General features: G+C 33.0%; 1 protein-coding gene across 2 annotated transcripts in view; it reads left to right on the top strand.

Moving 5' to 3' along the window:
- LOC130899429 (ATP-binding cassette sub-family C member 4-like) overlaps positions 1–20,961 on the top strand; it is a 55,202-nt gene extending 34,241 nt beyond the window's left edge. For both annotated transcript variants that reach the window (XM_057809357.1, XM_057809358.1), the window contains 6 exons: positions 5,560–5,790; positions 11,304–11,565; positions 11,691–11,890; positions 15,013–15,148; positions 17,521–17,716; positions 20,785–20,961. In XM_057809357.1, coding sequence (XP_057665340.1) covers positions 5,560–5,790; positions 11,304–11,565; positions 11,691–11,890; positions 15,013–15,148; positions 17,521–17,716; positions 20,785–20,895 — 1,136 coding nt within the window. In that variant the 3' untranslated portion in view covers positions 20,896–20,961. The remainder of the gene's footprint in view (positions 1–5,559; positions 5,791–11,303; positions 11,566–11,690; positions 11,891–15,012; positions 15,149–17,520; positions 17,717–20,784) is intronic.
- The last annotated feature ends 742 nt before the right edge of the window (positions 20,962–21,703 follow it).

Below are 21,703 nucleotides of genomic sequence, written 5' to 3'. Positions count from 1 at the left end.
CTTTATATTTGAGAACCGGAGTGTAGCTAAATTATGGAAAAAACTCATTATTCTGCCAACAATTTATTTTAGATGAAAATTCGGAAATAGGTCGGTTTTTTGCAAATTATCTACCATTTTTAATAATCAACTCATTTTAAAATCTACGAAATCAGCTGAATTAATCAATTAAGATAGTTAGAAATATTTAACTTGAACAGTATTGATTATTTAAACGGTATTTGTGGTTAAAGATTATGTTGATGGTTACTAGAATCACTGTTTGTCGAAGATAACAAAAGTTATCATTTTTACGTTATGTTTCGTTTAGAAAAAGAAGAGTGGTTATTAGAACAATGAATCAAGTTCAACGAGCACCTTTTAAAATATTTATTTACCTGTGAAAAACAAGGTAATAAAGCTATTAAATGAATATATTTGCAAACTAAGATTTTCTAGAAAGGGATTAAAAAGTCCTAAGCAGATTAAGTCATAAATTGAAAATTGAATAGGTACGTATCTCATTGCAGTTCAAGCTCCAATTTTTAATTAGCCCTTTGACTGGGACATCATTCTATACCCTGTCAGTCTTAATGACCGCTATGTCTGAAAAGACGATTTATTAATTGTTTGTTTTCTTTTTCTGGAAAATTTTATCTTTGTTAATCGATGTTTCCTCTTCAGCAACTACTTATGATATTTTGGAACAAAAATAGAGCGTCAAAATGAATTTATATTTCAAATTAGGAAAACAACAGACTTATAAAACTTAGTCTTATCATCTCCAATAAACATTATTGTCTCATGAACAAATCACTTCATTCGAGAAAAGAAACTTTCTCACAAAAGTGGGCATCTTTCTAGTTACGCGACTAGTAGTTACAGTATTACATTTCGTTTGGTGAGGCACCACAGATATCTGAGAACAAAACATCAAGAAAAAAACAGTAAAGCAATAAAATCACATAGGTTAGTACGAAAAACCACTTTATGCATTTATTCCTATTCTTTTGGTAAGGGCAAAATTGGCAATTTCCCTGCGGAGGAGTGATGGAAGATGTTTCTTGACGTGGGTTTGAAGCACTACTGTCATTATTTGTTCGCATACGTCTGATTTTTTTTTAATTTAGTTGCCTCTTTTGACCTGCTTCTGAATTATGTTTCAAATGAAATATCGGTCATGACCCAATTACTCGCCGCTGAATAACGAGTGACAGCACCCTATACCCGAAGCTACCTACTTCGACGCATTGAACCAACTGAAGCTGTCACAGAAGAAGTACAGCTCGGTGATACCGACTATAACGCCTTCAGCAGTGATTGAAGTAAACCATATCCGTCAAATGACGGATATTCCGGTCAGTGGGTTTAAATACTTAAGATATCGTCAGCTTGAGTTGCGAGAGCTTCAAAAGTTACACAAAAAACTTAATAATGAGAAAAGTAGAATGAAGACTTGACCTGATTTTTTCTAATAGAGAATAATGGATTGGAATAATGACCAGTTGTCGTTTTCGAAAAAATAATTGATGAAAACCAGTGCGAGTAAACTAACTCAAAGTAAAGTTAGATTTAATCAAAATGACGGTCTCGAGTTGCGCATTGGATTCATAAGTATAACTTTCTAAAATAAAATAAAACTAAAATTAAATTCGAAACACTTTACAAACGATTTACATTTCTAAACACCTGCACAAACCTTTCGTTTAAAAAAACAATTGAAAAAATAAGAGGTGTAGGGTCTGGAGATCTTGGAGACACTCTATTGGTCTTTCTCTGTCAATCCAGGACAATACTGATTTGCAAACACGATAATATCACATGCAAACGTAATAGTTCTCAATCTATATTATTACTATTATTTATTTACAAATAATATTATTTATATACAAATAATAGATACAATTATTTGGTTAGTTACGATTGCTGCTGTTTGGAACCATTTGGCAAAGCTAATATAACAGGATGTTGATATGGATAGTAAGGACATCAGGATCATACAAAAGCTGTATGCAGATCAAACTGCAAAACTGCAAACCCGCGGCTCTCTAACTACGGAACACCTTCAGATACTTAAAGGAGTCCGTCACGGATGCATGCTATTTAAAATATACGTAGAACGAATTTTTCAGCTGGCATTAAAAGACCATAAAAAAGGCATTAAAGTAAATGGAACTTTCATAAATAATATTAGGTATGCCGACGATACTGCGATACTAGCCGACAACGTAGAAGACCTACAAGAGCTAGTCAATTCTATCAACGAAATTGGAGCCAATTACGAACTCACAAACGCACATGGAACCAAATTAATGGTCATAAGCAGACAACAGCACGGCGAAGCTCAATTACTTGTCAATGGAAGTAACATAGAGAGAGTCAATAAATTTAAATACCTTGGATGTATGTTAAATGAAAAATGGGATTTGGACGAAGATGTTAAAACTCGAATATCAATTGCAAAAATATCTTTTACAAAGTTCCTAATCCGCCAAGAAGTCCCCCTAAACCTTAGATTGATGGTGATAAAATGTTATATTTGGCCAATTCTTTTGTATGGTGTCGAAACGTGGTCCCTGAAAGTGAGATTCTTAAACAGAATAGATGCAATGGAAATGTGGCTGTTGCGCAGATTTCTGCGGAACCCATGGACCTAAGACATGACGAATGAATAAGTACTGAGGGGAACGGGTGTGGAAAGAAAACTGATCGCGGTGATTAAACAACGAAAAGTATCTTATTTGGGGCCATCCTGCTAGGACCGAGATATTCAGCTCTCAAGCTCATACTGATTGGAAAGATCGACGGAAGGAGAGGACAGAACGTAGAACATTCCTTGCTACAGAGTATAAGAGACTGGTGTGGCATTCACGGTACGGCAACAATTTTTAGTCGTGGTGAAGAGGGGTGCCTTCAGATAATAGATTAGAAGTTTTGGGCACCTACACGCTGCAAAGTGTATGGTACTTGAAAAAGATTATTAATTTTTATTAACAACTCAAATATTTTGGAATGTTATCGTCCAATATTGTTCCCTAACGTCGAAAGGTATTGATGTTAGCACTTGTTCTAGTTATAAGATTAATACTAATATTCATAAGTAATAATTCCTAAATGTTGATGATGAAAATTTACAGTTCCTACAATTACTATTATAATTTTATCCGATTTTATTGTGACAAGTAGTGTTTGATAGTATATTATGTAACAAGAGTTGTAAGTAACCCATTAAGCACGAAGTGAAAAATTTCACGAGTCGGTAATGGGCTTACAAATCGTTAAACGTACTATACTTTTTCTACGCCCATTCATAGCATGCTACTTAAGAAAGCGTGTCCTATTTTTAAACAAACTGCATAATGTGCTGCCTACATTTAGCGGCATCACTCATTCAATCCTGAATATATCTCGCTAATGCTGATAGTTTTTATGTTCTTTAATTGACTAAATTTGTGTGAATAGACCAAATAAAGTCTTACGTAAATAAAAATTTGATTGTGATTTAATTAAAAATTAGAAGTTTAAGTTTTCTTCTCAAAACGCACGTGTATCTTATGGGATCTTATTACGTGCATGTTATTGTTAAATGTCATTTACAAGGAATGTTGACAGTGCAATTTTTGACGTTTACAGACATGGGCGTAGAAAAAATATTAAAATTAAACATGTAAAATAAATGAAATTAGGTACATATTGTGCATACGTCTAAAAACGCGCGAAAAATAGTAATGTTTTTCAAATGTCATTGCATATTTCTTGGAAAAGTCAAACCAATGACAATGGAAATCATCTACGTTATGGTCCCAATATTCAAAGTTGCAAACTACCATAAATTTAAATTACAATCATGTTTTCAACAAAAGTATTTTTTAATGTGGTCGTAGATAAAATATTGTATGATATCCATGCACATTTGTATCATAAATAACTATTAACACTATCACAATTACTTTTAACACTGTGGCTGTCATTAAAAGTGTCACTTTTAATGCCAGTTGTACAAAAAGCTTTCTTGGATTTTTTATATTTCATATCAGCAAAGGAGCACTGGAATAGATTTTGACTTCTTTCTCAATATCAAGAGCTAAATGGGACATAAATTTTGATTGTAATGCAGCGAATTTGTGAAAAAATCATTTTTTCTTAATGTTAATATTGGAAATAAATCTAAAAACACTCGATGTTTCTAAAACAATTTAAGAAAGGCGTAGGACATGAATTATGTTTGGATTTGAATAAGCCTTATGAATTGAATTAATAAAAACCAAACAAACGATACAAGGATACGATTCTCCAAATTATAATAATATACATTAAAAAAACTTTCAGCAACAAACAAATATATATAAGACTGGACTTATCTATGGAAATCCGAGTTGGTTGCAGCCCTCAACTAAATTCCCAGTTGTTGGAGTTGAATTTGTGTTTTCTTATGATGGTGCAGTGGTTGAGTGGTCAAACTCAAACCTAGCAGCTGTAGAACATCGATTACAAAGAACATTATCACCATAAAGTCAATAAATTCACTTTTAATTCAAGCTTTAGTTGTAGAATTTGGATAGAGTTTCTTCACAAACTCGAATGCCGGAATAAATAAGTCAGAAGTGACTACTGTGCCACAATACGTGAACAAAGGAATACTCCAAATATTTGAAGAAAAACGTAATAAGCGGAAAGTTTCATTTAGAACATATTAGAAGAATAAAAAGATGAATAATATACAGGGAGCTGCATTTAAAATAAAGAAGTTGATATTAGCCGACGTGTTTTCCCAACCCGCCCTCATCTATCCATCAACGAATTTATTCCATTCGACTTTACACTCTATAAAGAGTCACCATACGAAATTGAAAATCGGCCTATATTAGGATTTTTATAAAAATTAAATTGTTTGCAAAGTAATGCATTTGTTACATGATTTAGCTGCGCTCTGTATATTTTACGACTAATTCCGACAGTTAGTAAGCGATGTGATATACAAGGACCTTTTTGAAACTTTTATCAACGTCAGAACTCACAAAAATATTAGTTTTATCAGGCCGACCGTCCACGTTATAACTGTTTTGAACAAAGCTTGTAAACCAGTTGATCTTGTAACAGTTTCGCAATCACAATAAAACTTTTGAGTGCGGATACGAATCGTAATCAGCATTAAATCATTTGGTGCAGCAGAAAAACGTAATTTTTCTATGTATTCAGACTCAGTTGAGGAAGACGACATTGATTATTATCAATACCGCAGGCAACGCAGGATACAGAGAAAATATTGGATCTATCCATACCTAAGTCAAAATGTGAACTCTAGATTGTTCGTAGCAGCACAAGAACTGTCTCAGACAGATAGAACTTTTATAGATTTCCATCGAATTTCCATTGAATGTAGATAAAAAGCTGTTTTCTCACTTACCCCACAAATTCGTGGTTCAATTCTCATATTGAGAAAAGCTCAACTGGTTTGCAAGTTTGTTTCAAAACAGTTGCATCGTGGGCGGTCGACCTTACTGTTTTGCCGATTACTACAGCTTCAATAATGTTAGATATAGGCAGCCTCTTAGTGCAATCATACTTGTTTCTTTTTAGCAAGAAGTCCAATGATTGGTTATTTGAATGCAACATTAGAAGGTCTTCAAACTGTGAGAGCATACGAGAAACAATCTTTACTCATATCCGAGTTCGATATTCATCAAAATCATTTTACTTCGGCATCGTTTATGTTAATGTGTTCATCAAGATTTTATGCTTTTATTCTCGATATAGCTTCAGCAACATTTTCAGCTGCTGTTATTCTAAAGTTCGTTATTTTTGATACAGGTAGGTGGATTCATAACAAGTCTTTGATATGTATACAAAAAAACTTTTTGTGTTTATATCTTTTACAATGCTTTAAATAATATCAATAATACTGGTGATGATAGAGTTAGAAAAGTAATTGGGAGCACATGAAAACAGAAATGTTAAGGAATATAGGATTTTTCTAATAATATCTGGAAGATACTGACGTACAATGTGATGAAGTTGAAATTGTACAATAAAAGTTGGAGAGTAAGTGAACCTATAAGTACCATAAAGTGTGGGAGTTTTAATTTTTATCACACTGCTCCTAAGCTCACTGGATATATCAAATGCTCACTCTTGGTGGTGGTATTGGACCGAATAAAACTTCTAGATTCTTTTTGTGAGGTGAATCCTCGTTCATCGTCTATTCATTCCACTCTGTCACTAATTATTCTCCTTGCTGTCCTGTTCCTTGTTTTTTATTTCCATCTACTTCTTTTAACCACTTTTACCTCTTAGATCCCATTGTAGTATTAAGCACCTACTGAGTCCTCGTCTTTTTTCATCTTAATTTTTGTTTGTTAGTTTTTTTTATTTGTTTATATCTACCTTTAATTTTCTGGTTCATGTATATTGTACTCATTTTCATCAATCTTCATCGGTCTTAATATTGTTCTCATTATCTTTTTATTATGCTCCTTTTCTTTTGTATTTTCGTTATTGTCATTGTTTTGTGAATATGCAATTTGGTCATTTTGCTTATCAACTTTCTCTTATTTTCATCATATGGCTCATTAGCTTCTGATCTTTTTGCCCCTTTATTTTTAACAGTTATTATATGGATTTGAGGTTTCCTACTTCTTGCTCGCCATATCTCATAATTTTCGTTCTATTTTAATTTTTTTCCCTTATTCCATCCGTTCTTTCAACACACTTTTTTGTTCTCAGGACTATATCGTCTGCGTATGCTATTATCTGACCCCAGCTGCTTATTGAGTTTCCTTTTGCTGGTCAGTACACTTACTTTTGATGCCTTCATAGTCATTTCAATATATTTTCTATTCGTTTCTATCTCTTGGTCTTGGTCTGGTGTTCATGTGCTTTCCACTAACTGTTTAATTGAATATATTGTATCTGTTTTGCGTTGTTCCTTTGTATTTATGTTATTTTTTTATATGTATTGTGATGCTTTGTTAATTTTCACATTCTCCTGGCATCCCTTCATCTCTCCATATATTCCTTATCAATATAATATATAATCGTACGTACAGTTATTCCCTCCGTACTTCATTAGTTTCATATTTATTTCATCGTTCCAAGTATTCACCAATTCTTACTCTTCACAATGATTTCTATTGCTTCAAATGTCAGTGGTTTTTTTGTTAATTTTTCCTCATTTTCTGGCTTTTATTTATACAATTTATATTTTCCATTACCGTTTTGAAAATTTTCTTTCCAGATTTCTTTAAACTGGTTTCACTCTTCTATTACGCTTTTACTTTCCATCACTTTTATTCTAACTTCATATATCTTGTTATCCTTTATTGATTTACCATAAAATCTTTCATGTTATTTTTTATATCGATATTTCTTTTTTTGTCATCAATCCACTTTTTGTTTTTATTAGATATTGTTTTAGTATATTCTTCATCGTGTTTTCTTACAATCTTGTTATCCTTTATTCTCCCATATCTCTTCCAAGTTTTTATTTTCTTCGTGTTAATATAGAAGATCCTCTACTTGCTTCGCGTATTCTTCTCTTTTGTTTTCATCTAATAACTTTCTCATATTCTATTATGTTCATCTTCTTTGTTTGTACATTCATCATTTTCATTTTTGTTCTTCTAGATGTTCATACGTCTCTTATCGCTTATTGTTTTTGCTTGTTTATCAATTTATGGTTACCATGAGTATTATTATTTGATCCAGTTATTTATCTCTCCAGCTGCTATATCAGCGTCAAAGTTTATTATTTAGGGGATTGATTGTAAAAATATTTACCGAATTGATTTTTATGTAATTATTTTTCGCGAGAAAAGGTTTATTGATATGAAAATTTGGAATATATTGATAGGTCAAGTTGATTAGTTTCACTTTACCTTTTCTCTTCTTCATTACCTATGTATGTATGTATAGATTTGAAATATCGTATACACTGCGATCCAAAGGATCTATTCTCCCCCCCTTCCTTGCTGCGATACTGGGGAACTCAGCTTTTACGCAGTCTAGAATAGTGGATGACTTTATATACCAAAGATCTTCGTCTTCTATTTTATACGCATCCAGATGTAGTGCTTTGGAGTTCCTTAGTATTTCACACTTAGAGAGAATGTGGATAGAGGTTTGGTCTTCTGTGCAACAGAATTTGCACGCCACATTATCTGCTAGGTCTAGCGTCTTCAGGTGTTTGTTATTGTTTATTTTTCTTGCCTAGCTCAGTTAATTTGTCTAGGTCATCCCAAACGAGTTTCGATTTCAAGATATTTCAGCTTAAAGCTCTATTAGCTGCTTGACTTTTAGACAGGATGATGATCTTTTGTTTGCGATAGTTCCTCTACAGATTGTACTAAACTTGATGATCTAAGTACGCGTAATTGTGATGTAGTTGGTATAATTTTAACAGTAAAAATGTGTTTAGTATTTTGTATTGGTGGCGATTTCACAAAATGGGTCTAGTCTCAGAAGAATGCTTGAGCTTCTTCGTTTGCCTGACTTGACCCAAAGCAGGTAGTAGCTATGTTATTCCTGCCGGGTCTGTTAAGTATGCCTAAGCAATCGAAAACCATTCTGGAACTGAGTCCATACACTTCTATCTTAGATGCTTCCTTTATATCATTATATTCATCTGTCTAAAAAACTCCTCTCCACTGACCATCGAGGGGGGAGTTTCTTCTCTCTTCGCAGAATTCTTTCACATTCACATGGTTATACATATGCAGACCAGTTTTCGCATTATGAAGAGGTTACGATGATAGATTTCATAATGGCGATATACATTTACTTTAGTATACTTGGGTTGTAGCCCCAATTCCTCTCTGTTGCCGGGCTCCAAACTACTAAATGACCTGTAACTCAATATCTTGAGATGAAGAAATCATGTATAAATTATAAATATTCAAAATACGTGAATAGAATTTAGTCTTGAAGATAGGATTTGATAGGATCTTTTGTGTACAACTGCCATTAAAAGTTATACTTTTTAATGAGAGTCAACACTGTTAAAAGTGATTGATTACGTGGACAAATGTTAAAAGTATTTTTTCTACTACCGTGCGTAAAGTACGTACTTTACACACACTTTCGAGTGCGTGAAACTTTACTTTATCCACTAGTGTGTGAAGAAACATACAGTAGTGAGTAAAAAAGATTATTGAGTTCTCCATAGAGTACGAGGCTCACATGGTCCCAGGTTCAAGTCACGCTTATGTTATTTTGTATTTTACTACTTATGTGGTAATAATTATTAATTGGTATTTATACACGCCGAAGAAAAAAATTGACAAATTTAATAGCTGCACAAATTCGTCTGTTATTTTGTTTAAATCTTGATTAAAATGTTAAAAATATTAATTAATATAGATATAATATATTTTATAAGGAGAATTATCATTAAACTTCTGTGTTTTGATAGAATTTCCGCTAGTATAAGATATATTGTATTCAATTCCTGCCTAAAGACGTTTTTTCGACTCATGTAAGTTACAAACATAGCTATTAAGCGTATTAAAAATATTTTTAACATAGTTTTGTTATTATTTGAATATCAAAAAGCATTTGGAAGTTCAATGTCATCCCAAATTCCACTACTTCATTATCAAAACAAGGCAGTTAAACAAAAATATTGTACGATATTTGTGTTACAAGTGATTTTGTTTTTTTTTTCGTGATTTTTTCGTTTCGCTCCGCTCATTTCACAAACTATTCCACTCATTAGAACATTACTTCTTCTTCTCTTCTTCTTTAACGCATTGTAGGCCTTAGATCTGCAGTTTCCAACTTGTCATCCCTGAGATGTTGATGTCCATGAATCCATCCATCTTTTTGGAGGTCTTCCTAAAGGTCGTCGAGTCAATGGTTTACAGTTTCGTACGCTCTTTGCTAATCTTTCTCTGGTCATCTTGTCCAAGCTCTTCTACGTTTACGTCCCCATCTGACCATGTCTTTCTTTCTGTCTCTTAGTTTGTGTCCGCATATGTTTCTGAGTATTTATATATCTGTTGTTCGATGATGTTTTTAGTTGATTAGTCAATATGGGTCTAACGCAGGCTTTGTATAATTTAACTTTTGCCTTTTTGTTTGTCTTGGTAATGTCCCGGAGTGCGCCTGATATTCGGCTGGCTTTGTTTGCTTGTCCTTTTACTTCATTTATTCTGTTTTGGTCTGCGTTGATTTGTGTGCCTAGGTAGTAAAATGACATTACCTGTTCTATGGTTTTATTTTCTAGGGCGAGCTTGCACCACATTGGTTCTTTAGAGATGACAAAAGTTTTAGTTTTTGCAGTGAATACTTGCATGTTAAAGGTTTCATCTTCGCTCTCTGCCACAATTACAGCGGCATCGGCATAACAGATAATTTATATTGCGCCCGTTGTAAGTGAATATCCTCTTGCTGTATTCTTGACATGATTTATTATTTCGTCCATTATCAGGTTAAACAGTTAAGGAGTCTCCCTGTCGGATACCCGTTGATTAGGTTAGGTGTTTGTCAGATTTTGATAATATGTAAGTGAATCTGTTATAGTTTGAATGTCTTATGATGTCTATTATGGTTTTCGGAAAGTATTTCTTTTTTAGAATGTCTACTACGTCACTTAGCCTTACCCTGTCAAATGCTTAGGTGAGATCTATGAAGCACATGTATGCAGGTTTGCTGTATTCTATAGCTTTTTAACTATTTGTCTGATTGTTTTGATCGATTTCTTCCAAATCCTTGTTGCTTCCGATGTGTTTACATGTTCATTTACTGTTGTTTCAATGATTTTTGTAAAAAGCTTCACGGTTGTTTTTAGTAGGGCTATACCTCTATAATTCTCTGGATATTTCCTGCCATATTTCTTGAATGTAGGAATGGTTATGCTCTTTTTTCATTCGTTAGGAACTTATTTGGTTGATAGTACTCTGTTGTAAAGCTTTGTAAGTTCTACCATTAGCTGTTGTCCTCCGTATTTCAATTACTCATGGTATGTTATCTTATCCAGGTACTTTCCTGTTTTTGATCTTTTTTCTTCATCTTCTTCATCTTCTTCTTCACTGTTTTCTTTGTTTACCTCCTCATCGAGAGTATCTGCGTACAGTTGTTCGAAATAGATTTTCCAGTGGGATTCGTCAATCTGTTGTGTCTGTGTGTATTCTATTATTTCTTGTCTTAGCATTCCCCATCCCTATTTTCGTACTCCGTATAGTTAGTTGTTGTTCTTTTCTTCTAATTTCTATTTCTAACTAAACCTCATGTTATGAATGACTATTTCTAGCTTGATTTTCATAATTTTCTTATATTTCCTGTTGTAACCGCCAAGACACCGTTCATTGTATTTATTCTTGTGTTGACAGATTCCAAGGCTGGTGATGTGGGTTTAGCTATAACCCAAGCGATGATGCTAACCGGTCTTCTACAGTGGGTAATTAGGCAGTACACAGAATTAGAAAATAATATGACAGGAATAGAGAGAATTCTTGAATACGCAGATACTCCAATAGAAAATAAAACTAAAGGTCAAATTTTGGATAACTGGCCGTCTTTAGGAGAGATAAGATATGAAAACGTGTCTCTAACCTATAATAATACGGAAAACAAAGTATTGAAAGATATAAGGTGGGTATTCGTCATGGAAGAATATTCCATTTACATTTATAAAATAATCAAAATGTATCACGCAAAATAATGTTCTATGAACATTGAAATTTAATTACATGGATCAAACGTCTAATTATTTCCAGTTTTACAATAAAATCGAAAGAAAAAGTTGGTATAGTAGGAAGAACTGGAGCTGGAAAATCATCCATTATCTCCACATTATTCAGACTATACGATATTGAAGGAAAAATTTTTATCGATAATGAGGAAACCAGTACTTTATCGTTGCAATTTTTGAGATCTAACATCGCCATCATCCCTCAAGATCCCATACTATTTTCAGGTAGGAAAGAAATTTGTTTTTGCTTGTAGTAAATTTGCTTCGGTTCTTAACTGTTTTTTTTTTCATTGTAAATATTTTAAGCTAATATCTGATAGCTCGTACGTTTCTCCATCTTAGATGCGGATAACTGTACTCTATAGTTTAATGCAATAAAATCTATGAATAATAGTAGTCCAAGCGCTAAAGCCAAAATTTTACAAAAACCTGACATTAAATCCGATAGTAATGATTTTTGGCATACCAGTGGTTTTTGGAGAGTACTTAAAGAAAATAGTTAAATAAAAGTTGAGAAAATTTCGCTACAATGTATAGAAACAAGTATTTCAAGCGTGAAAATTTTCAAAAAAAAAGTTTCTGCATGTTTTTTCGAAAAATAAAGGATTTTGAAGATACGTTGCCCTGAAGTGCTGTTTTGGACCCCCTGGTGCAAGATTTGTTATACGTATGCTCAAGTTAATTAGGCTGTAGCTGTGTGGATTCGTGATTTGAATAGACTGAAATCACATTTTCTAAAAATTTTTATAAATTTGATTTGCTGGTTATACACAATTGATATTTATAATCTGAAAACAGCTTTCACAGTACGAATTATTTATTTATGACTTAACAGTATTCCAAAAAATTGCACCATGATATTTTATTGTCTGTAACTTCACATCAATCGAAGTTTTAATTTATTATATTATGGTAAGTAATTACCCAAGCATCGTCTTTATTCAATTATTGAAAGCGATCCTTTCGAACTTGCGTGTCGACTCGTTTACCGTGTGAGAAATCGTCGATTATTTCAAAATAAAACTGGCCTGAGATTACCCAAAAAATGAGGGACATTACAAGAAAAAGTAGGTTCTGAAATACAGATTCTCACAATGATGAAGCTAAAATAAATGAGATAGACTTACTATCCGTATCAAAAGAGTTGATGAAATGTGTTTTGGACAATTTCCGGATTGTTTAAAGAAAGATTAATAGAAATTTTCTTATCCCACGTTTTTGGGCGCATATCCTGAAAGGACAGTGTCTTAGGACTGGAATGACAAGTAGCATTTTTCAGGAATCTGCACTTTGATACTTGCTCAGAAAAATGTGATTGAATTTAGCTAAATACAATGGTATGAATGAATGTTATCTCATTTGTTCAATTCTGACCTACTGAATCTTGAGCCATACTCTGTTTGTCCAAATAATCCCGTAAAATTACATTGTTCATTTATTAAACTAAATTATTTAAGCTTTGGATCACAAATACTTTTGACAACACTTGGTGAAGGTTTTTTTCTAAAATTTGTTTACTTTGGGATTTTTCACCCAAAAAGAACAGAGTTATAAAGATTTTAGTCGAGCGTGACGGCAAGTCTTTAAGAATTCGGAGTTGTTGACGCGTAGATTTGTAATCTTGTAATGGAAGCATTTTTCGGTGAACTATATAGAGACCTCCTTTGTGCACAGATTTTCACGTTCTATATGTTTATTCATATACATAGTATTGAAATTTTCAATCCCTTCCACGTTATTCACAAAATAACAATTTTCCGGGGTTCTCCAGGTGTTTTCCCCAGTTTCCATAGCCGCTCGCGCGTGGAATAATTTTTCTTCTTGGTGTTCGAGAATTACTCGTATACCAAAAATCATTCCTATTGATTTTAATGTCAGGTTAAAACCCTTAGTCCCTGGATTATAATGGAACTACCCGTTTTCGAAGTAACATTTCAATTTGAAATGAAACACCCTTTCATTTTTGAACCAGCACCTCTACCAAACCAGAAAAATGTTGTTACAATACGTTTTACTTGTAAATTGAATATAACTGCCAAATCTAGAATAGTGAATAGAAGACTGAATAACGAGTATCAGTTCTTATTGATGTACTAACTCCTATGCGTATTTACAGCCCCCCATTTTGTACATATTTCTAAGTTAATATATATTCCTAGATTCATTCCTACGTCCAATAACTCTGAAACAAAAATTATGAAAAACTTGAGTAAATTCAATTAATATACCCACTGATAAATGTGAAGATCAACTCTTAATGCTGAAGAAATGATTGTTGAATGAAACAAAGATTCTGGAAGGGTTGTTAAACCAGAAGGTCGTTGAAAAGTGATAACTCTTTCTTTCTTTGCCACTTCACGCATTTCGTACGTCACAATTTCTATTTATCCAATCGTTATCCTGGAAATCCTCTGTCTTTCATGATCTGTTCAATCCCCTTCTTCCAGGTCTTTGAGGATCATTTTGCTCTATTCTGCGGTTGATATATCAACCGCATATATATAGCTTTTTTCGGCCACCTGTTCTGCTCTATCCTCATCACATGTCGGTACCAGAGCAATTGCTAAGCCTGTATTCTCATTGAAGTGTTGTATACTCGACCTGTTCTTCGTCATTCCGTACATTCTCTGTTCTAGATATCCTGCACGACCTACACATAAATACTTGCCATTGAAAGTGGTGTGGAAATAAATCTAGAAATGAGTACAATACGGGAATCCAAACTGCCATTTAGACTGCCACTAAAGACTCCAACTGCCGAATTACTAATTAAAAAGTGTTCTGGAAATGCTATGGGAAACTAAATGAATCAGAAAAGAACATTTTAATTCTGGGAATCAAAGGGAATGTTAAGATAATTTTACCGATCTAAGAAACCAGATCTTCAAGAAGACTTTCAGAACATGATCTGGGACTGGATCAATTGGAAAAGTATAAATATGCTACAGCTTCTTACTTGCTCTCTTACAATAGCTAGTGAGGCCCCATATACGACCAATGAGACTAGAATTGGCTATAAAACTGAACCCATAGTAGAGATTGGTACTAGTTACGCCAAATCGGAGGAATGATCAAGTCTTTACGATGGATATTACGACTGTTTTTTTAACCAATTTTTATTTTCTCTGGAGCAGTTCTCAGAACTCATTCAATATTTTCTAAAATATTTATCTCTTATTCTTTATTTCCATAACTATTGACAGAAGTAGAGCTAGTACTAGAGATAGTTATCTTCTTCTGATATTTTTATTGTTTGTTAAATTCCAAGAGCATCTTAGTGAAGTAATTAAGTAGAAAAATAATCCTAAGAAATTGCTATTCTACTAACGGCGTTAATTATGTTATAGGTTCAATTAGAACAAACTTAGATCCCAAAGGAAATCATTCTGATGACGAAATATGGAGAGCAATGGGTCAAGTCAATATTAAAAAGCTATTCACCAATCTAGATGACCAAATTGTTGAAGGCGGTAGCAACTATAGGTAACTAACTTAGTATTTGGCAGAATTTTCTATTAATAGACTTTAAACAGGATGTCTCCAGTGTATACAGAGAGACATGTTGAATTTCTAAAAATTGATATGAAGAACACTACATACAGAATTAGAATTACACATCGGTGACAGACAAAAAAGATAGTTAGTAAAAGTCTAAGAGTAAATTAAGAGAGAGCTAAAGCAGATGTATATCCAGAAATAGTGTTTAATAAGAGACATTTGATACAACCAAAATGGGAGTAATTACAAGTTTCAATATTTAAGATTCTTTTTAAAAAGGGGAATTTGGCGAATTCGATCAAAACATAAAACTTATTTCGAATACAACCGACGTTTATAGTATAGTTCTTTCAATATCAATTGCAGGTTATAAAAAAATTTGCCGACAATTTTGTTTGATATACCATAGGCGTAGATACCTCATTTTATATATTTATAAATACTACTTTTAAAAATATGTATCTTATGCGAGAAAGTATTCGCTAAAATGTACCTACCTGTAAAGGCGTTTGGTTTATACAGGGTACCAGACGTAATCTGAGCTCTTTTTGTACTCCATTGGTTTTTTTCTGGAAAAACCATTAAGGAAAATAAATTCTTTGCGAATAAAATAAAAAAAAATATTTCAATTCCAAAGTATCTTTATAAATATTAATGGTAGTCATAATCGTCTGTACTAGAGTCCTCATTTGATTGAATTATGGAGGGTGGAAAGAGGGTGATACAACATAGTCATCTTCTTCTTTGATAACATGTTCCGAAACTCTTGCCAATCTGCTGCTAGAACTTTCTCTACGAGTTCTATAACCTCTTTGCACAGTTATGGCTAAATGTACGGAAATGCAAAGTTGAGTCAGAAGCAGATGCAAAACAAACCTTTCAGAGTTTAAAACGAGGAATATAATTTTGAAGTTCAAGAGTATCTAGAGTACTGATATTGAATACGAATGATGAAAAAAGCTAGAAAATCGAATAGCAAGGGTTTGTACACCAAATAATATTTTTAGAGCAAAAGGAATATGAGGTGAAAAAATATAGACGGCGGCCTACAGAATAACCCAGTGGAGTTAAAATATTACTATTGTGGGCAGTTTACCTCTATACCAAGTTGCATCTCTGGAGAGTTACAGTAGGGTACAAAAATATCGAAAAAAATTACAGAAAGAGATAAAAATATGTCAAAGTGTTAAATTTTTAGAGCAGCGGGGGGCACGTTGTTACAATTTTTAGATTATTATCAAAATGAAAATAGTTGTCAAACAATCCAATACATTTGATCACTTCTATAGTTAGTATGTTCATTCACCTATTAAAATATGATTTAAAAGTTATCAAAATCAATGTTATTTTTTCGAAATGCAGTTTTTCTGCGCCCTGATTCTTCTGCTGAACCAGTTTCGTTAAACCTTTTCACTAATTCGCTGACAATAGATTTTTTTATAGGATTTCGTTTAGGATATAAATTATTGAAGATATTACACGTTTCTTGTTGACTTCTACGCCCATCACCTTATCCTAATATGATTAAAATAATTTATTGAAACGTCAAATATATTATTATAACTTCGGCAGAGATAATTTAAATGTAGCTATAATTTCTAAATTATGGCATTTAGGTATAGGAAAGATTAGATGAAAAATAACAAGTATTTCTTAAGGATTTCTAAAAACGAGAAATATACAGGGTGATTCATTTGAAAAACAAAAAAAAACAAAAGGAAAAATTGATAGAAAGCGTACAAGCCGTTTCCGAGATAATTTAGGCGTTCCATACATAAAACTCATTCGGTATAACAACTTACCCCGAAAAATTGTAACTACTTACCTCGAAAAATTGTAACTACTTACCCCATGGCACGTTTTTCAATAAAAATTAGAGTCACAATTAATGGATATCGATAGTAGAAAAAAACAATATGAACATTTAAGGTAGAAAATTTTAAGAAAATAAAAAAAGGCATCATAAATCCAAATTTCTTTCACTTACTTTATTGTTTTTATGTATTATATAAGAAAACAAATGAGTTAAATGTCTCGGTAAAAAAGGCAAATAACTTCTTACCCCTACAAAAACGTTCCCCCCGCTCCACTACAAGCTATTTTTTAAACTGATTCTCCATAAAAAACTACTTAAAATCAAGACAAATAATCACGAAAAACATATAAAAAAGTCTAAGGAGTGAAAAGTTAATAAAAATAAATAGTAGTTAAACATTATAAACACCACAACATAATTCTTTAAGTTCATTTCTGCTGGATAACCAGAAAATTTGGAATATATAAATAAAACTAACAAAAAAAAAACTGCAAATGAACGTCACGTCTTAGAATTCCATAACAATTATTCCTTTTGACAGCTCAGGCCAGCGACAATTAATTTGCTTAGCAAGAGCGTTAATAAGTAAAAATAAAATCATCGTCATGGATGAAGCAACTTCTAATATGGATATTGAAACATGTTCTGTACTTCAGAAGACGATGAAAACCAGTTTTTCCGATTGTACTGTATTGACGATAGCTCACAAGATAAATACGGTAATGGACTGCGATAGGGTAAGTTTATTTTTCTTCTGGTAATGTCTATCCGCATCCGGATGTTAGCAATGTTATATGTGTTACATAGGGTGGGCCAGATAGTTTTGCGTATTTAAGAAAATTATAATAAAAAAACTAAATATAATTCACATACAAATTTTATTTTATTTGAAATATACATCTGGGAAATTCATTTTTTAAAAAGAACATCATCCAGGTGTGCACTATCGCGCTGCAAACATTCCTCGAATCTAGATCTCAAATTGGTAAAAACTCGCTGGCACATTGCGCTGCTATTTGTTCTCGGATGTAGGTCATTCAACTGATTAAGCGTGGCTAGGTTATTGGAGTAGACTCTGGTATCCGGAAATGCAATGTCACCTCAGCAAGATATTAATTTCCCAGCAAACAATATGTTAACGACCGCCAAAGAAGCATTAGAAGTATGACATGTCGCGTCATTTTGTTGAAATCATGTCGTACGATTATTGGTTTCAAATTGTTCCAGTTTAGGAAAAAAATCCCTTAACATGGCTATGTATCGTTCAGAATTTACAGTGACAGATTGCCCCTGTTTATTTTGAAAGAAATAGCTTCCGTGCGCTGATATGGCCACTCAAACGATTAGTTTAAGCAAATGCAGAGGCTTTTGATGTTTTGCACGTGGATTTTCTGCACAAGCCATAAGGTCGGCTGATCTCTAACTCGTTGAATTATGTCTTCTGTTCTTGTTGATCTTGGGCGTTCTGTGAGCTGATTGAGAGTCGAACCAGTAGCTTCGAACTTTCTGAACCACGATCGAATCACACATTCCCTCTGTACACTGATTTATGTCATGTAATCCAAACTCGTGTCGAAAAAAACGCCAAACAATAGAGCACCAATCGCTATTTTTGTAATGCAGAATGCACATTGAGCTCCGATGGAGTGATCCATTGCGACTAAATGTCCGAGAACCGAGCTACTAATCCCCACCACCGACGCAGCAGTTTGTAAAATCGAACGCCTTTCTAGCCCACCCTGTATATACGTTTTACGTTAGACACAACCAATCTATGTCATCTGTCATTCGATTCTGAACCGGAAAGCATGCGTAATGTCCTCTTGTAAGAATAATGTATTTTATATTTTAATAAAACGTTGTTTGAAGTATCACAATATTTAATACCAAATTGACATGGCGCAGTCAGTAGGCAATATTCTATAAACGTTACAGAGACTAAGAATTAATTTGTAAAATATTTATTTTGAAGTGAATATAAGTCAGGAACCCAACTGTACTTTGGAGATGCTTTATCAGGAGCGAATTATGATAACAAAAACTTCTCGATCATAGAATAAGAAATAAAAGCTCATTTAGATATAATACAGTATAGCAGTATTAGTCCACAATAATTTGAAGAGTTGTAAACAGAAAGGGATGAAGAGTTGAAGAGAATCCTCATGGATAGTTGACCTAAGGAAAAGGAAAAAAGTTAATATGCTTCTAAAACCATATTTGAAGATTAGAAATTAACTTAGTCTGTTACGGAGCAACGTTTGTAGGTAATTCCGAAATCAAAGAGAGATGAGATATTAGAAAAAATACATTTCAATCATCTTTGTATACAGAAAAGTATATTGAGAGCATGTTATTGGCCCTATATAAATAAAGAAATAACTGTCAAAGTGAAAAATTGTTCCAATAGCTTTAGTTTCCATAATATGAACCAAAAAGAGAGTCTTATTTTAAAAGAATTACCTAATAAGCCTTGGCAACACATACCTGCAGTTTTATTTTGCAATTCAACGAAAATCAATACCTTTTGATTGTAGATCTCTTCTCTAAATATCCAGAGGTATGTTGCTTGAAAACAAATACTACACATCAATTCATTATGGGAGACCAGATATATACAGATAATGGTCCTCAGTTTACTAACAAGCAGTCTCGGCAATTTTTAAAAAATTGGAAAGTGGCAGATAAAACTAGTTCACCCAGGTATCCGCAATCTAGCCAATTCATTGAAAGACATGTACAAACAGTGAAAAGGACATTGAAAAAAGCTCTAAAAGATAATAAGGATATGTACTTATCATTATTAGAATAGCGTAGTGTCTCGGGTTGGATAGTATTTTGCCAAGTATCGAAATTTTCGCGTTATAATACCAGTAATGTTATCAAAATTTTTGATAATGAGAAAATCAAACAAAAGGCAAATTATGACTAATCCGTTTTGTACCCCACTAGAATCTGGCGATCAAAGAGATAATTCAGATAAATTAGGATCTGGTGTAATATTGAAAGTAGATCCAAAAGATCTAGATTATTAAATGTAACTGTAATGAAAACATTTGGTGCTTTCTTTTTATACACTGAGGTACAGCCGTCTTGTTCCAAAAACTGCACCAACATGCTTTCATTCCACTTCTAAGAGATCTTGATGGAAGAGTTCCCCGCGATCACTTTTGTGATTTCCCAACAAGTTCTTACTGTTTTGGAATGTAAGCCAAGCACGTTTTTTTATCTAGAAATTCAGAAATTTGCCAACAGGATAATTTTTGAGCTTATTTTCGGCGAATTTATGAACAATTTCCATTAGTGTGGTTCACATGGCATCTTTAGCTCTATAATCAATGAATTGGCATTAGGGCAGAGCACTAGACGCAAAAAGTATTTTTAGGTGTTTACTCCAGTAAAACAACATCTTCATACCCTATGCTATGAATTTTTTACTTGGTTTCGAATGTTCCCCAAAAGCGGAGGGTGATGGGGAAAAACTGAGGTCATATGTGAATTCAGGACGACATTTTACATAAGAATCGTCAAGAATGGTGTCAGGGCCGGTTTTCATGCAGACCAGTGTAATATACGCGATAATTAAAATAAATAATCAATATTCACAATTCTTATCTGCGACACTTCGAGACTTCTACGAGACTCTCCGTACGATATTTGAAAATCCCGTTTGGTCTAGAAAGGAAAATTCAGAGTATCGTCTCGAGTCTTGTCTCAAAAGCAAACAAAAATATTGTGGGGAATACTAGTAGTTATCGACTCATCTTGTATGTTTCAATAATTCTTATCAGTAACAACATTTTTTTAGGTAATGGTGGTGGATCATGGCGAAATTGTTGAATTCGATGACCCTCAAGTTCTTAGAAGTAAAGAAGATGGATTCTTTTATAACATGATAAAACACTCAGGACTAGAATAATAACATTTGATAAACGTGCCTATTCAAAAGATTTGTGTAAATAAAATAATTTATAATATATTATATGGGTGTTTTTTCTTAACTGCATTAACATAATTTTGTTCAGGCAATTTAGGAAAAATCGCTTAGTTCTCCACGATATGTGTGAAACTTTGTATTTCGGTGATGGAAAGTGTGTACAAAGACATATCTTTATCCGTGGTCTGAAATAATTTTTTGTCATTCTTAGAAACACCTAAATGTCTTTAAGTTAATTTCTCATTTTTTCCTTATAGCTTCGTTGCTGGTGACTTTACTTAAAAAAAGTTAAATCATTTTTTACTTGTCATAGACCTATAAAAGTAGATGTTGTACGTTGAAAAATATTAATTAGTTCAAAAGATAAACGAAAATAACAATAACTATTGTTGTTTATACATAAACAATTATAAAGGAGCTTATTTATTATCATTGAGTCTTGTAATTGTGCCAAAATATTCTGAACTATCGAAATCTGGCGTGTGCAAAAGCTGGAGATTGTAAGTTTTATGGTTTATGACCTTTAAACAAATTATTATCAATAATAATAAACATTGTCAATGCGTTGAATGTGGTTGTGCTGATTTTTTGATGAGTAAATTTCTTTATTTTTTCTACATATCTGTGATCAATTAGGTTCTCATATTAAATAGTGTTTAACTATGCAAATTGATTCCTCTCGTGGCGAGATATCAAATTAAAAAAAATCATCCCTTTGTTGAAATTAGACCCCCAGAGAAGTACGGCTAAACGTTTTTCATGTAATGATAGTACTATAAATAAAAAGTTA

Source organism: Diorhabda carinulata, chromosome 11 (assembly GCF_026250575.1).
Source record: "Diorhabda carinulata isolate Delta chromosome 11, icDioCari1.1, whole genome shotgun sequence".
NCBI lineage: Eukaryota > Metazoa > Arthropoda > Insecta > Coleoptera > Chrysomelidae > Diorhabda > Diorhabda carinulata.
Note: the sequence above shows the minus strand (reverse complement) of the source record. Positions and strands in the feature narration are given on the sequence as shown.